The sequence below is a fragment of the Accipiter gentilis genome, chromosome 8 (assembly GCF_929443795.1).
Source record: "Accipiter gentilis chromosome 8, bAccGen1.1, whole genome shotgun sequence".
NCBI lineage: Eukaryota > Metazoa > Chordata > Aves > Accipitriformes > Accipitridae > Astur > Astur gentilis.
In genome coordinates, this window is record NC_064887.1 from 42103527 (window position 1) to 42118233 (window position 14707).

Genomic DNA, 14707 nt, shown 5'->3' on the forward strand with positions numbered 1-14707 from the left:
ACATCCACAAAACCCTGTATGCCTCAATATTTTCCTGTCTGCAAAGCAGCAATACTAATGTTAGCCTCCTTCCTAAGGCTAACACTTAAGAGCATGTTGAAATCCTTTGATTAAAGACAATAAGGAGGCAAAACGAAAATGAAACACCTTTGCTGTTCTTATGGTACAGCAGCCTATAACTGATGTACAAGACCTCACCAATCAAAACAATGATTTTGATAATAGTCCTCCAGAGATCAGGTATGTTTTGGGTAAAACAGCATCATGCTGTTGAAAAAATAACTATCTCTACACTTAATCCATACCTCTTCATAGAGCAGACCCACAAATGGTTCCTTACAGACTCATGCCTGAGATCTATCGGTACATACCAAAAAAACCCCACAAAGTGCCACTAAACACCTATTCTATAGTAATCCACATTTTATCTTTGAAAAAGCTCTGGGTATGGACATTGAAGAAGCAATATGACTCAGCAACAAATTGATGAATGCAGCACAGTACACTTCTAAAATGGAGCTCCATTATCTTCAGCATAATGCTATAATATTTTTGAACACAAAACAGTGTATTTCTACATTTCAGAAATCACAGCTAGAAATTATCATTATGAAGAGTATAGCCATTTTAAAAAACTGTTAACTTTTTTAAAAGGAGAGATTTCTTCCAAATTGAAGATTTTCTACTTGATATTTACTGACTATAAGAAATATCAGGCAATTACAGTCTCTAAAGACTGCAAACCATCTTCTAATTATGAAAGTATGTGCAATCCTGTAAATAAAGCTAGAATCAGCTTGGTCTGAGAAAAAAGGAGGCTTTAGATATCATTTCAAACTATTTAGTTACTGAAATGGAATTTTCTGTGCCTGCCAAAATGACTCCTATTCAGTGTGATGCAACAGGTGTTGGAATTCCAGCAGCCGCCTGCAACCCACATCTGGTAATAGTTAGGAGTTTAAAGGAAGTTCTGTAAGAACTGCTTATGTATAAAAACTATTCATCAGTCAAATCTATGGGCCATATTCACCCACCGGCTTGCACTGTGCATAGTTCGGATTTTTATTTCGTTTACAAAAAATGTAATTCTGCTCCTCATGAAATTTTAGGAATCTCAGGCACTTGTCCAGGTTGAAAGTGTGCAGGGGATTGGTATGGCTATACTGGTGTGTCAGAAAGGTGAGGGAGGGACTGCAGTTTATAGAAGAAAGTGCAAGTACATCTATAATGGTTCTGACTAGATCTAATTTATGTCCTGACTGCTTGTACACTCTCATCATTACTCTGCAGAAGAAAGAATTCCCTACCACCACCCATGTTCCATCTATCTGCTAAATAAACTACATGCAATGTTAAAAATTATCAGACCGGTATTTGTCAAATAAAAAACAGCGTTAACACTAAGCTCTAAATAATACTAATTCTTGAGTAGAGATACTCTCAGCTGTACCTCCTTTCGCTTCCCCTTCCCCCCCCTGCAATCACAAAATTCAGATCAGTAAGACTAGTCACAAGAATCAAGTGGTAGGATCACGCCATCAATAATTAGCCCTTTTTAACTGCCTCAGCATGAGTGTTATCACTAACTTGTCACACAGGTGACCAGACCTAAAGGCACACGAGGTAACACTCACTTATTTAAAAATTTTGAGAATACATGTGTAAATTGTGCACATAAGAAAAGATGCTGCAGTAAAAACAAGGTTATTAACTATTTAGTTTTGCATTAAGTCCTGTACACACTAGATTTCAGTAGAAGGTAGGTGAAAAATAAAAAACAAGGGACAATTCATCAGCTTCAGGGAAGCCAGAATCATTTGTCCCCCGTCCCCAGTGTAAAACACTCATGCCAGTCATTACATACTGCCAGTCAAGAATAAGGTCTTAGTTACTTTTTACAGCATTATATTTATGGTAAAAATCCCCCACCCATTTCTTTAACTCCCAGTTTTGTTCTCCGTTTGTGTTCCTGTGACAGCCTCCTTTCTGTTAGCCAAACATGGATACCTAATGTAGAAACTGATAACTGCAAAACAAGTGTCCTATTGGCTTTGCCATACTACTGCAATCTTACCAGCAATGAGGACAATGTCTTTTAAGAGAAACTACATCAGTCCAGATACAGAGTGGTAGAAACAAGACTGATCCTGCCTCCCAGGAACACAAGCATCTCTAGAACAAAATTACAAGGGAAGGATAATTAAAGAGCACATTCAAAATAAAAATGTAATCTGAGTAGCATATAATAAGAAGATAATGATATCAAGAACATAATTATTAAACAGTTCTGTCAAAAATGCTTATTAATCATCTATAGAACAGGAGAGGCTGATCTTTCACGGTAGTATAACATTTTCATTCCTGACAAAATGGCTGAGATAGTACTAAGAAATCATTCATATGGGTAGATGTCAATTTAGAATGGGAATAGAGCACTGTGCTTAATCAGAAGTGGCTGGTCATTAAGACACTTAGTAAGAAATTACTTCCCAGTTTTCTTCTCAGCCTCTACATATGACTGATGCAATAGAAGTTTGTGCATAGTCTAGTGTTGTTGGCAGTTTTATACATAAATAAGGAATCTAGAGAGCTTGTGAAGTCTCCACACTTAAGAGTTATTATAAATTCAGCTGGACACCTTTACAACTAGGAATGGGTAGAGGCATCCTTTTATTATACAAGTCATATTAATTTGAGAAATTTGAGTTTGTTCAGTTAGGTGGAGACAAATTTCCTAAAACAAAGAAGGTGGCAAGAAAGGGTTAAAAGCTCTCGCCATATTTGGGTACTGCCTATACAGATTCCATACTTACCCTGTCCATACCACGCTGAAGTTGTGTAAGTGTACCAACATTGCTCTATAGTCAAGCTAACAAGCTTCATCTTGGTTTAGCTGGGAATCAGTGCTGCACTCCTATAGTTACTTGTTTTCCATTTCACTTACTGAAATACCGTCTAAAAAAGTTCTGAATACACACACAACAAAGCATGACTGCTGAAAGGATTAAGTGCCACAGACAGAGTATCTTTTTGGGTAGTAGTTCTGAAAGCTCTACTAATCAATCAGCTGATTAACTTACCACCACCACATGCAGTAGATATTAAAACAAGGAATTAAGTTCTTATATCCTACAGGCCATCTCTGAACACGTTATCTATATAAACAAGAAATTAGTTATGTCTTAAGAGGCAAATTGTGTTTGCTTCCCTAACATACAAAGTTTAAGATCTTGAAATAGCAGGAAACTCGATAGGTCTCGCATATACATTATCACAGAAATATTTTAAAAGAAACTGATCAGAGGCATTTGAGACTGCTCTGCAAACCTCACCCTCCATCCTTGTGCTTGCTTTACAGACCACACACAAACGCAGCGGAAGAAACAACCTAAAATCATTTCTGTGAGTTGAACAGGAACGCTCACATAATCACTGGAAATGCTCTTAATTGGTGTGGCTCAGTGGTGCATTTCAGAGCTGTTAGATCTTCTGCCGCTGTGGAACTCTTTTCATGTCCTGGCAATCACAGTCCAGCCAGCAGTTTGTTTATCATATTCAGTATGAGTTTCCGGATCTCCAACAAAGTGGTATTTACTCCGAGGCAGGGAAGACTGCAGTAATCCAATAAGTTCTCATTAGCCTAAAATGCAGAAACATCTGCTGGGGTCATGAGCTGCTTACTTGCTGTTGATGAGCAAAGAATCAGCTCCATTTGAAGCTAGTGTGAACAAAGAATTGTAGGGTTGGGGGGTGGTGGTGAAGAGATGAACGGGCCTCGATTATCTCCTGGGCTGCAGCTCCACGATAGTGCACCACAGGCAAAGGGAGATGCTCCCTTACCTTGACCCCTGGTGACCCTATTGCAGAGAGCACAGGAATTACAGAAAAAAATGCTTTGATTCAGCCCTCCTGAGCTGGTGGTCAAAACAGTCAGGCAACACCAGTGTAACTGAAGAGAACACTGTCAGAGCTCCCCAAGAAATATCACAATCCAGGCAGTGCAATCTGTGCAGTGCAAACCTAGCTCAAAATTACCTTGCCAACTGCTTTTTAGACAATAAAGAGAATTTTGCAGGGTACAAATACTTACATCCTGTGTGCTCTCCCCTTCCCACCCAGGCTCTCAGACCTAGCTGGCTTGTTTCACAATTGCTTTCAGTTTTTGGAAGACAAAAAGAGCCCCCCCCAAAAAAAACCCAAACACCTTAGGACACATGAATGTTAACAATTGGTCAGTAAGAACCTTTGGCCTAGAAGATGAATACATAGGTAATAAGTACTGCACAAATTCAGAGAGAACAAAACTAAATCTTCATTGATACAAATTACAGAAGGGAGAACATTATTAATTCTAGATTTAAAAAAGAAAAAAAAAAGGGAGATTGATAACCTGAATAAAAAGAGCCCTTAAATTGTTTAGGATTCCAACTGACTCAGAGCATGTGACATTGTCAGAAAATAAGTGGAAAATACAAAATAAGTGGTGTCACATCTGTTTAGCTCCTGCTCCAGTGATTCTGCAGTTCTTTGTTGTTGTTGTTGTTTGTACAGTGTTAAATGTGGCAGCATCTAATTCTGTGGCTATTTCAAGGTGGAGGAGCCTAAAACACTTCTGCAAAGAGCCAACCCAGAACCACTTAGAAAGAATATTCAGGAAAATAAAAATGGAAGTCTCAGTTCAAAACAGCTTAAAACCCTTTCCTGGAGAGGCTGAGCTGCTTTATCTAACACTTGTCTACCATTTGTACAAAGAATTACACAAGTGTCCAATTTAAGGAAAAGAATAGCCAGAATGCTCAAATCAATGCCTATGATTCTTCTGAAACAATAAGCGCACATCCCCAAGCACTTCATTGTTTTGTACATGCAGTTGGCCTTTAGCTTCAGGACTCCCACTTTGCCTTAGGCTTGTATAGACAATGACTGCCACCTGCAGCACCAAGGATGAACTACTGCCCCCGAAAATTCAGAGCCTTTAATCATCACAGCAAGCAGAACCTTTCTCTCCGCCCTTCTTCATGGGAGAGAACTAATAGCATTCCACTTCACTTTATAATATCAATGCAGATATATTGCACTTGATTAATCTAGAAATTGATCCGAGTGAGAAAATCCAGAAGGAAGCTGAAACTCTACCCAAGTCCTCTTTCACCCCTCTCCAAATTACTGAGTAAAAGGATATGTTAACATTAAAATCAGAACATGTACATTTATGCTCTAGATGGAAAATATGTACCTGAAATCAAAGCACTTCTAAAAAAATGTATATTGCTGTCTGTTGCTTAAGTATCATTTGGGTGTGTATATATATATATATATATATATACACACACAATAGTATCTCAATGGTAGAAAGTCATTTGACTGAAAAGCATGGGTTTAATTTATAAGTATTTCTTAAAAAAACCAACCTTTTTTTAGACCAGCAGTGAGGTCTACCATCAAGAAAACCTAGGAAAGACATTCTGACTTGTGTCTGTGCAGACACAGAATTATCAAGAGACTCTAAACTTTTCATTTCATCCCTCCCCCCTCACATTTAAGACGACCACTCTTAATTTTGAGTTTCAGAATGACACACTCATGATAAGCAGCTTAAAGGGATGAGGGCATACATCCTAGCAATTATCCAAACCTAGAAAAAACATTTGTTTGACCACCAGGTTCATCATATAGGAGCCTTTCTACCGAGATCTCTATCCACCAAAAATAAACAGACTACTAATTTGCAGGGAACCCATGACTTGACTGCTTAGCAAAGTTCCCCATCCAGTGGCCAACTTCGTAGGTGCAGCTCATGTTCCTGGCCCAGAGCATGATCCTGCTGTGTGCAGCACTTATGACTTAGGGACTGGCAGCACACACAGGTGAACTGTTAAGTGCAGATCACCTAACATGTTTGAGGAAGAAGAAATAACAGATGAATAACTTAAAATAACTCATTGCCCTCCCACTGGCTCATGGATAAGTTACTGTGAAAAAAATGACACTGATATTATATAGTCTTAATAGTTTGTTATATATTGACTTCTCATCCAGTGCACTGCACATCTCACTGATCCAGTTACTACAGCTTAATTTACTCCTAATTTTTAATAAAAGGAGACAAGAATCTAGTTAGACTCTTAGTAATACCAGGAAGAAAGCCTGAATAGCACTTCAAGGAGTGCAAGGAGAACGCTCCAAGTATTTTCTGAGTGGGCCAAAAAGCTTTATAGACACAGTTTAAGCCAGAAACATAACACTAAGCAGACAATACAAAGCAAAGCTTTTGAAAAACCATCAGAGAAAGAGGTTCCACAGATAAAAAAAATACAGAATATAACATGTGTTTCAGAGAGAAATGCATTCCATGTATAAAAATGTAAAGTGTGTTGAAAAAACCTGCCATATCTGGCAAGCACGTTCATAACAAGACTACACTCTCAGGCACTTACTCGGCAGTTAGGTTTGAAGTTTCTCTCCACATGCACAATCTTCTGGTCTCAGCACTTTGGATGCCAGTAGGTCATGCCTTGCCACTGGGACTGGTTAGTGTCTGTAAGTCCACCACTGCATATATCATGTAGTATTAGTCCTATGTAAGCCCAAATGGAAACAAAAGCTTCTGCAGGAGATCAGTGAAGATACTAAAACATGAAGGCTATTGATATAGCAGTGGAAAACAGTCTTTATTATTAAAAAGAATAAAGTCCTTCAAGAGAAGGCATCAGGTTAATACAAAAGCATTTATGATTTTAATAATTTGTTTCCAAGACAATTAGGCAACAAGTTACCAAAACTTTTCACTTGTTAGAAGTAACCAGGCTCCTTCCAAGCATCAGCCTCATTATTTGCTACCTTGGTAGCTTTTCCTCTCAGCAAATCCATAAACAAGGGACAATTAAGAGTTTCTCCAGAAGTTCTTCACTGGGCCACCAATGATCATGCTGTACATTCCTACAGATCCTCCTGATGAGATCAGCTAACATACAGTACCACATACACAATTCCACATCTATATTCTGATATGCTGCTCTCTAAGGAACACTACTTCGGAAAGAGATGCAAAACAGTGTACTTGAAGCCAGTTCCAAGGAAGTAGAACAAGAAGTTTAACAATACATAGATCATATTTGCTAAGAATAACATTAATTATTTACCTTTCAGTATTGTCAAGGCAGAAGGTGATGAAAACGGTGTTACAGAAATTCATATTAAAAAAAGATGTCTCCTTATGGGACATGCAGAAGAAAAGTCCATTTCTTACATTAGTAAGCATACATGCTACTGGTTTCATATTCTGGTATAAATGAAAATTTGGATAAGTTATATGTTCACACAGGAAGTATGCTGGCATTGATTTAGAACCCACTCGTTAGTAAAACAATACACAAACTTAGTTGAAGTACCAGTGTTTCACAACATCTAGTCCATTTTTCTCTTCGCATATTCTTTGGTTATGCAGAGAAACTTCTTTATTAACTGCAAATGACAGGTTCTGCACTTCTGTGAAGCTCCTGGAACAAATGAAGCAAACTAAATCAGTTACTCCGAGGATAACTTCTGCTTAACCCCAAAGGCTATGTGCCTGGATGCCTGTGTGCATCATTCTCCTACCATGGAGCCACCAGAATAAAAAATGTAAAATATGAATTTTCTTCCCAAAGGCTAGAAATTGGAGGAGAGGAGGGGCAGTTTGCAGGAGGGGGAGATGTGTGGCTTTATGGTCGTTCAATCTTCAAAAGTTTTGCTGTAATCTCTTCTAGGGAAATGAAGGAAGGAAAGGGAATTTATCATGCCTTATCTCTTCCTCATGCTCTCCATGATACTTTGTATTTGTTGACACAACACTCCAAGAGAGAAACCTTTTCTGTCCTCGTTGTACCTCCTAAAGGATGATATATTTGACTGGTTATTATTTAAGACATAGTGCTTCCAGTTCACTTTTCTGTCTGTTGGAGTTCTCCACTCTCCTATGTATTTGCACTTTACCAGGGCTATTCTTGCTCACTGAAATTCCCAACTGAAGTGTTAGAGAATGGCATGCTAAAGTAGTTTGCTTAGAATACACAAACAAAAAACCCCAAACATCTTTACTTTGACTGTAGATGGGGTAGGGACAGAAATGCAGATGTCTGCTACAAACAGAATTAAACTTAGTGCTACTATCCCCTCAATTAATCCTCCTCTAATATATATTCGGGATATAGTCTACTGAGACTACAGATTTTCCTCTGAATATTTAGCCAACAAGTCTTTTCACCTGATTGTTGTAAATACCTTTGAAGCTCTTTATCCAGTTGCTGAGAAACTCCTTTAAGGTCTTTCAGCATATTAAATGCTTTTGCACTTTCTTCTGAGTAGCTTGGCATAACTTCTGTCAGAAGGTCCTGGGTGATAGTTAACTGCTTTTGCAGTTCATCTGCAATATGAGATGTTAAAGATATTATTCAAAATGCATGCAGTAACATCAGTTAATACAAGATTACTTAATAGCTGGAGTAACCACAGAAACAAGTGAACTAGATTATGGAAAACTACTGTCTGTTCAGCTTTTGCAAACACACTACGAGAACACTGTGAAAGCCAAAGCTATGAAGACTAACACCAGCAACATGCTATTAAAACTGCTAATCAAGCTCTCATTTAGACTATGTCAAAGATTTTTTCCAAGACAAACGCAAGAAAAAAAGCAAGTTTTAAACATCCAAAATTCCCTGGCCAGTTACATATATTGCTATTGGCATATACCCCCAACACAAAATTTATCCAGTCCTTTCCTTTAGCATTCACAAATGAAAAACATGTATTTATTTTCTCTCAAGCCTCCTTACAAGAATTCTAAGCTCTTTGATAAACCTTTTCCATTCATTTTAAAGTGTAAGCAAGATTATTGCAAATGGTTTACGAATCTCATTTCTTGCAGACCAGCAGTTTAAAAATATAATTTTTTGCCCAGACTTCAATACAAACCACAAGTACTAATTTATTAAACACTCTCCGATTCAAGACATCACACAATATATTTAAGCTCTAGTTCTATAGGAAACATGAGCAAGTCTACCCTCATAACTTTATCCCTCAAACACAGAAACAAGACGACAACACAGCATTTCTATAACTTGCTTACCCATTAGGAACAAGAAAGGAGGAGGAATGCCATGAATATAGTTAAAAGATACAGAAACTTGCTAAAGAAAGTATATATGAAAACTGCCCTAGTTTAGAAAGTTATTTTTTTTCCTGCTGCAAGATAAAAAACTTGCTCAAGTGCAGTTTAGTGGTTAAACAGAAACAAGAATTATTTGCAGCAAAACACGTGACTAATGTTGCAGCCTAGTGTCTATACAAGACCTAAGAGTATACAAAATTCCTCCAATGGCCACAGATAGATCCAATAATAACAATGTTAAGAATTTTAGCATGCCAAAACCCACTATTTTTGAAAATAAATTTGATTAATCAAATTTTCATACCAAGGTATGTTAGCATATCTCCTTCTATGTGAATATTCTTTATGGGTAATTCATGTCTAGTGGCATCCAGGGAAGCTGCAAAGCTTTTATATTGGTCTTTAAACTGTCCACAAACTGGAACAAGGGGAGAAAGTACTTCTATCTGAAAAAGATACATGATGAACCAACACTTCTTCAAAAGCAGCCATTTTGTTAGTACAGACCTAGCTCAATGCAGAAAAATAATTTACAAAAAGACCCAAGTACCACTCTGAAATGCTCGTTGACAGAGGAATTCAAGAAGTTTGTGGTATGATATTCCTATCATGCTGTTTAATAAGTTTTCCTCTACCACTCCAAAACGCCTAGGTCAATACCAGTTTCCTTGTTACTGTAGCTCAGAGATATTAGCAACATAGCAGGCAAAGCATTCTATATATGATACTTTGACTGTAGTTAACAGTGTATTCACAAGACGACAAAAGTCTTTTTTAATTTTTGCAATGCATATTTGTTAAAAGCAAACATTGGTTCAGTTTTGAAAAATAATTATTCAAAAAGTACTACCTTTTAATTTCACACAACAGAACTAACAAAATACTGACAAAGAGGGGGATGGTTTAGCTTTTAAGATCACCTATTATCAAGGACTTCATTAGAAACTTGCCTTCTTACAACCAGGCCAGAACTATCATTGTCTAACATACGAAAATAAGACAAATAAAGAACAGATGTTCACTTCTCACCTAAGAGTTAGCATCTCAGCTCTAGCCATAACTGTAATTGCATAACTGAAGGATGTTCACATGGTTTAAGATACTTGCATCTCCTGTGCATCAACTGTAAACTGCTCTGGCAACCAGTGCGCTATTGCTGCCCCTTGCCTAATAGCTCTAACTTATCCTTCCTGCCTATCCACAAGGGACAACAAAAAAGCGACAAAGGCATTTGCTTAGGTTACTAGAGAGCATTACATGCCACCACAGGAAGCAGATATTTATTTTGTTTAAGCTGCATAAAATTGTACACCAGCAGGCCAGAGAAGCAGAGAAATCTTCTCTGGGTAAAGGACTATTTCATAAGTGAGCTTGTTTAAATATAGGAAAAGCATAAATTGTAATAAAGCCTACCTGCTTGTCTAATGCATCATCAAGTTTCTGCTCTCTCTCTTTGAGTAGAATTTCACGCTTCAACTCATAGAGCTTCTCCTGTTGTCTCTCCTTTTCTTCACACAACATTAACAAATTTTTTTCTGCTTTTTTCTCCAGCTTGGCAAGATTTTTTTCTGCCTATTACATCCAAAAAATATTCACAGCTAAAGTAATGCTACATCTAAGTAATTAACATATTCTGAATAAACAAATGTAAGCATTGGACCAGGTCAAAGACCTTCAATTAATGAATCAGAGACCTCACGCAGCAAGCACAATGCATTATAGTTAAAGCTCCTCTCCATCTTCTTCCCCCACCCCCACTAATATTTTTTGCAAAGGAAAAATATACATATACAGCACTGAGTGAACAAAGGCACAAAGTCACCGCTACAACCCTGAATTCCACACACTCTCAGTCACGGTTTTTCCAAAATTTCTGCATACCCCTACCTTCCTGAAGAACCAGCACCAGCTTAACAAACTGGCACTAATTCACTCTAAGAGAGCTTTCAGAGCAAGTCATACAGTTTCACAACCATAAACATATAATGTCACAAAAATCTAACTTTTACGGATCAGAAAGCATAGAGTAGAGAAGAAATTAAACAATTCCTCAATATCAAGTTCTTCCATCTGAAACACCAAGCACTTGACTGATTCTCACCTTTACTCTTAGGTAAGTTAAAAGCAGTGTCTGAGATTCCAGCTCTTCCATCAGAGCATCAGAATCATTTCCCTTCAAAAAAGAAAAGAATATACTACATCAATTTTGGTATTTAAACAATTATTTTTTCAACATTCAAATACTGGAAGTCCAATTTGTGCCCGGAACCATCATCAACAATAGTCAGCTCAATGAAAAAAGTTTGGGTTTTTTTTAGCAACGCATTTTAAATATACCTCTTTATCCTTTGTTCCACCACTTTTTATAACATTTTCAGCAGATTTTCATAATACTGGTAGAGAACTTGAAGTTTCAGTGCTACGTTGAATGAGATCCCTAAATAAGGCACTTCAAATTAGGTTGAATCAATGTTAGTTTTCTGAGAAAAAATGTCAGAAAATTTTTAAGGATAACGTGATATAATTAAAAAGTATGGCCAGGAATACAAAAAGAATCCACTTGAGGAGATCCCACAATCGGAGCAGATTCTTTACCACAAGAAACGGAAGCAAAGCGTGTTGAGACATCTGATAAACAAAACAAACACCACTAGCAGTAGAACAGACCTATCCTCTGACTTCTGGCAGAAGGCTCAGGACCTCAAAGTTGTTATTAAGATTAAAGATAAATAGAAAATCTTCATTTCACACATTTCAAAATAAATATGCTTAACAAATGAAAGCAGCAAGACTCACCACTTGTTTGGTTTTTTGACATGTCCCTGTACCTTCTTTGGAAGCAGATTTTGAACAAGGAGACTTTTTGCGGACAGCTGTATCTGTATCACAACAGAAAAGTTATTGCTCTCTTCTACCAAAGTATATAGGGTTTGTCAACATAGCATCAGGTTCTTCAAAGGCAAAGATAATTTCAAAATTATTATGTGTACCAGTAAAGTCAACTTGTGCCCTGTTTATGGCTCTGATGATACTCATGAAATGTGGATCACATGAGCATTTAGCTTTAAGTGACAGTTACAGATAGACGTGATAGATTATCATCCCTTGTAACATCCATCTGTTATACGAACAAAGACTTGAGGGCACTTTGTTCTTTAATATTTGATCATAAACAATAAGAACAGAGCACCCAAAAGATACTAAAAACTGAGAGGTTAATTTAAACCCCAAAGGTCTTAATACCTCTGCTTAAAGACACTTGAAATAATGTACACCTTATTTAACAAAATCCTTTTGTGAATATAGAAGAATACAAGGGTTATTGCATTGTATTGTGAATTATATCGTATTGTAAAATCAAGTTACAGCACATGTTAAAAATAATAAAACAAGAAATTGGGTGTGAGTGGAAGCTTACCATTAATAGCTGAAAGATCAAGGTCCGGTCGACTAATTTTACCTTCATCCAATAAAGTGGACTGCAAATCACCTTTCTCAAAACTACTCTGATTTAATGAGCTAGGGAGAAGATCTGTAGAAAGAAGCTACTATCAAACTAAAAGAATTAGAACAGATTCTGCACAAGTTCACAATAATATATGCTTTCACTAATATGTAGCAACCTTATGAGAACTTTTACACATTTACTTTATATACATCATTTGTATACTCCCTAACTTACCTAGAGATAAGGTAGCTCAGAACGTTATCCTCTTAAACATTTCACAGTTCAACAACACTACTCAGATGTGAAAAGGGAATAATGTTATGTCCTCAGTATTTTCAAGTCAAGCTAACGTCTTACCAGAATAGTCTTTTGCAATTCTTGGAAAATAACTAAAAATGGACTGTTTTGCAGACAGGGATTTCCCATCATTTACACTGGGATTTATTAAAAAGATTAAATAAAAAGAGCAGGGCAATGGCGAGGGCATAGTAAGAGAATAGTTCAAAGCCTTGTGCAGAAGGCAAGAGCTATGCTTATTTTAGACAGCCCAATTACTCAGTTCCAGATTAGTTTTCTATCAGAATGTCCAGACAAGAGTTTAAGGCACCAAGTTTCTCAATTCCCTTTGTATACAGGTAATAACTGGCAGTGATGCCAATAATACAAAATATCATCTCTTAAGAACATTTTAGAGTTGTTAAGAGTTCCACAGGTTGGAAATACAAATTCACAAAATAGCTTTTAAATTCTGGTAAAACCTACCAGCAGAAGTTTTAGATTTCTGAAGAACTGATCTTGGTTTAGTTGCAGAAGACGGTTTAGCAGCAGGTGATAAAAAGGAATTTGCTTTAGTATCCTGACAACCGAGAAACAAATAAGACTGAACATAAGCGATAACGACAATCAGGAATACATCTTACCTCCACCTTGAATGCTGACAATAAACAACTACAATCCCAGGGCATCTTGACGCTTTGCAAGTCACCTGGGTACAGTCCCAAGTTCCCAACGCAGTCTACGTCTAGTAATCTGCAGCTACGACTCCCTCATAACCCCAGCGGAGTAATTTTTTGCTTAGCTCTCGCTGCCAAACGTCCGAGCCGCCCCTCACACCATTTCTACCCTTCACTGAGCGACACCTTAGCTTGGCAGCGAGGCGCCCAAGTACCTTCTTGGCGTCTTTCTTATCGTACTGCAAGTAGCGAGACTTGACGATTCTTCCTCCTGAAGAAGGAGCAAAGAGAGCTCAGCCGGGCCCGCCGCCGCGCTTCCCGCCTCAGCGACCCGCCGCGCCTCCGTCGGAGCGGGCTCCCCCCCCTCACCCACCGGCTACCTTTCCGCTTATTCGTAGACGCTCCTCCGCCCGCCATCATAGTACTAGAGTCGCTCGCCAGCGTGGACATCCTGCAAAGACAGAACGGGAGATGACAACGGCACCGGACGACGAGTGAGGAGACGGGCGGGGGAGACGCTCCCCCCTCACCCTTCCTCCGCCTCAGCCGCCATCCCGTTCGAACCGCCGCGCAGGCGCAGCGCCGCCCCCGCCCTCCAGGGGAAGACGAAGCCGCACGCCCCCTGGCGGCGCGGAGGAATGAAACAAGCCGCGGCCGCCGGTTTCCCTCAGGGCAGACACCCACCGCCGCAGGGGACCCTCGCCAAGGGGGATGCCTTCCCCCTCGGGCTGCGCCTGCTACGTTCCCCTCAGCACCAAGGTAAAGCAAGAAACGAGGGTCTGACAACGCCTACAGCGTGACTGACTTCAAATGCTCTTCTTTGTGCAGGCCTTTGGTGGGAGGAAGGCCGCTCTGTGCAGCTTCAGCTGGTGAAGCTTAAGAACGCTATGCTAGGGATCTTTGCTGGAAAAGGGCGGTGAGCACCGCCTCTGCAGCGGGAGCCCTCACAGCGCCGGGGTGGGGGGGGGGGGTGTTGCGGTAGGGGGCGAGGCTCCCCACAGAGAAACATCACTGGGGTTCTTTAGTTTTGACAGAAATCCACCCACTCCCGCCGCAAGGCCCTGCCTCAGAAAACACCTGGCTCCCGATCAAGCACCCGTTCACCGAGCTGCGTTGGGAGCCGCAAGGCAGGGGCGAAGCAGCCGGGCTGGG

The 14707-nt window shown here is 39.1% G+C and overlaps 2 protein-coding genes across 13 annotated transcripts in view; both read right to left on the minus strand.

The window, feature by feature from the left end:
• CPAMD8 (C3 and PZP like alpha-2-macroglobulin domain containing 8) overlaps positions 1-6541 on the minus strand; it is a 68271-nt gene extending 61730 nt beyond the window's left edge. For 9 of the 11 annotated variants that reach the window (XR_007507117.1, XM_049809369.1, XM_049809371.1 and 6 more), the window contains exons 1-2: positions 3333-3408; positions 2075-2172 (exon numbers count right to left, since the gene is read on the minus strand). Coding sequence is in view for 10 of the 11 variants with exons in the window: in XM_049809369.1 (XP_049665326.1) it covers positions 2075-2172; positions 3333-3398 (164 nt within the window). In the remaining variant the exon portion in view is untranslated. Of the gene's footprint in view, positions 1-2074; positions 2173-2813; positions 2884-3332; positions 3409-6437 lie in introns of those variants that run through there. The other 2 variants (XM_049809372.1, XM_049809374.1) reach the window with 2 other exon arrangements.
• Positions 6542-6591: 50 nt separating this feature from the next.
• HAUS8 (HAUS augmin like complex subunit 8) lies at positions 6592-14120 on the minus strand. 2 transcript variants are annotated; one of them, XM_049809382.1, is made up of 12 exons: positions 14086-14120; positions 13936-14006; positions 13771-13826; positions 13365-13458; positions 12573-12686; positions 11951-12033; positions 11256-11327; positions 10568-10726; positions 9459-9600; positions 8263-8404; positions 7392-7499; positions 6592-6607 (listed from the first exon to the last, which is right to left on the minus strand). In XM_049809382.1, coding segments are annotated over exons 1-12 (1065 nt in total). In that variant the 5' UTR covers positions 14109-14120; the 3' UTR covers positions 6592-6606. The 2 variants fall into 2 exon arrangements, with proteins under 2 accessions (XP_049665339.1, XP_049665338.1); XM_049809381.1 differs by lacking the exon at positions 6592-6607 and having other exon boundaries at positions 6653-7499.
• Positions 14121-14707: the final 587 nt, after the last annotated feature.

Excerpts from the sequence above, each read along its gene's own strand:
- HAUS8 (XM_049809381.1), bottom strand. The coding sequence starts at position 14,108 with ATGGCGGCTGAGGCGGAGGAAGG. Across the intron at positions 11,328-11,950 it reads GTCAAAAAACCAAACAAGTG|GGAAATGATTCTGATGCTCT; the intron begins GTGAGTCTTGCT and ends TCTTTTTTGAAG. Across the intron at positions 8,405-9,458 it reads AGATATGCTAACATACCTTG|ATGAACTGCAAAAGCAGTTA; the intron begins GTATGAAAATTT and ends CTCATATTGCAG.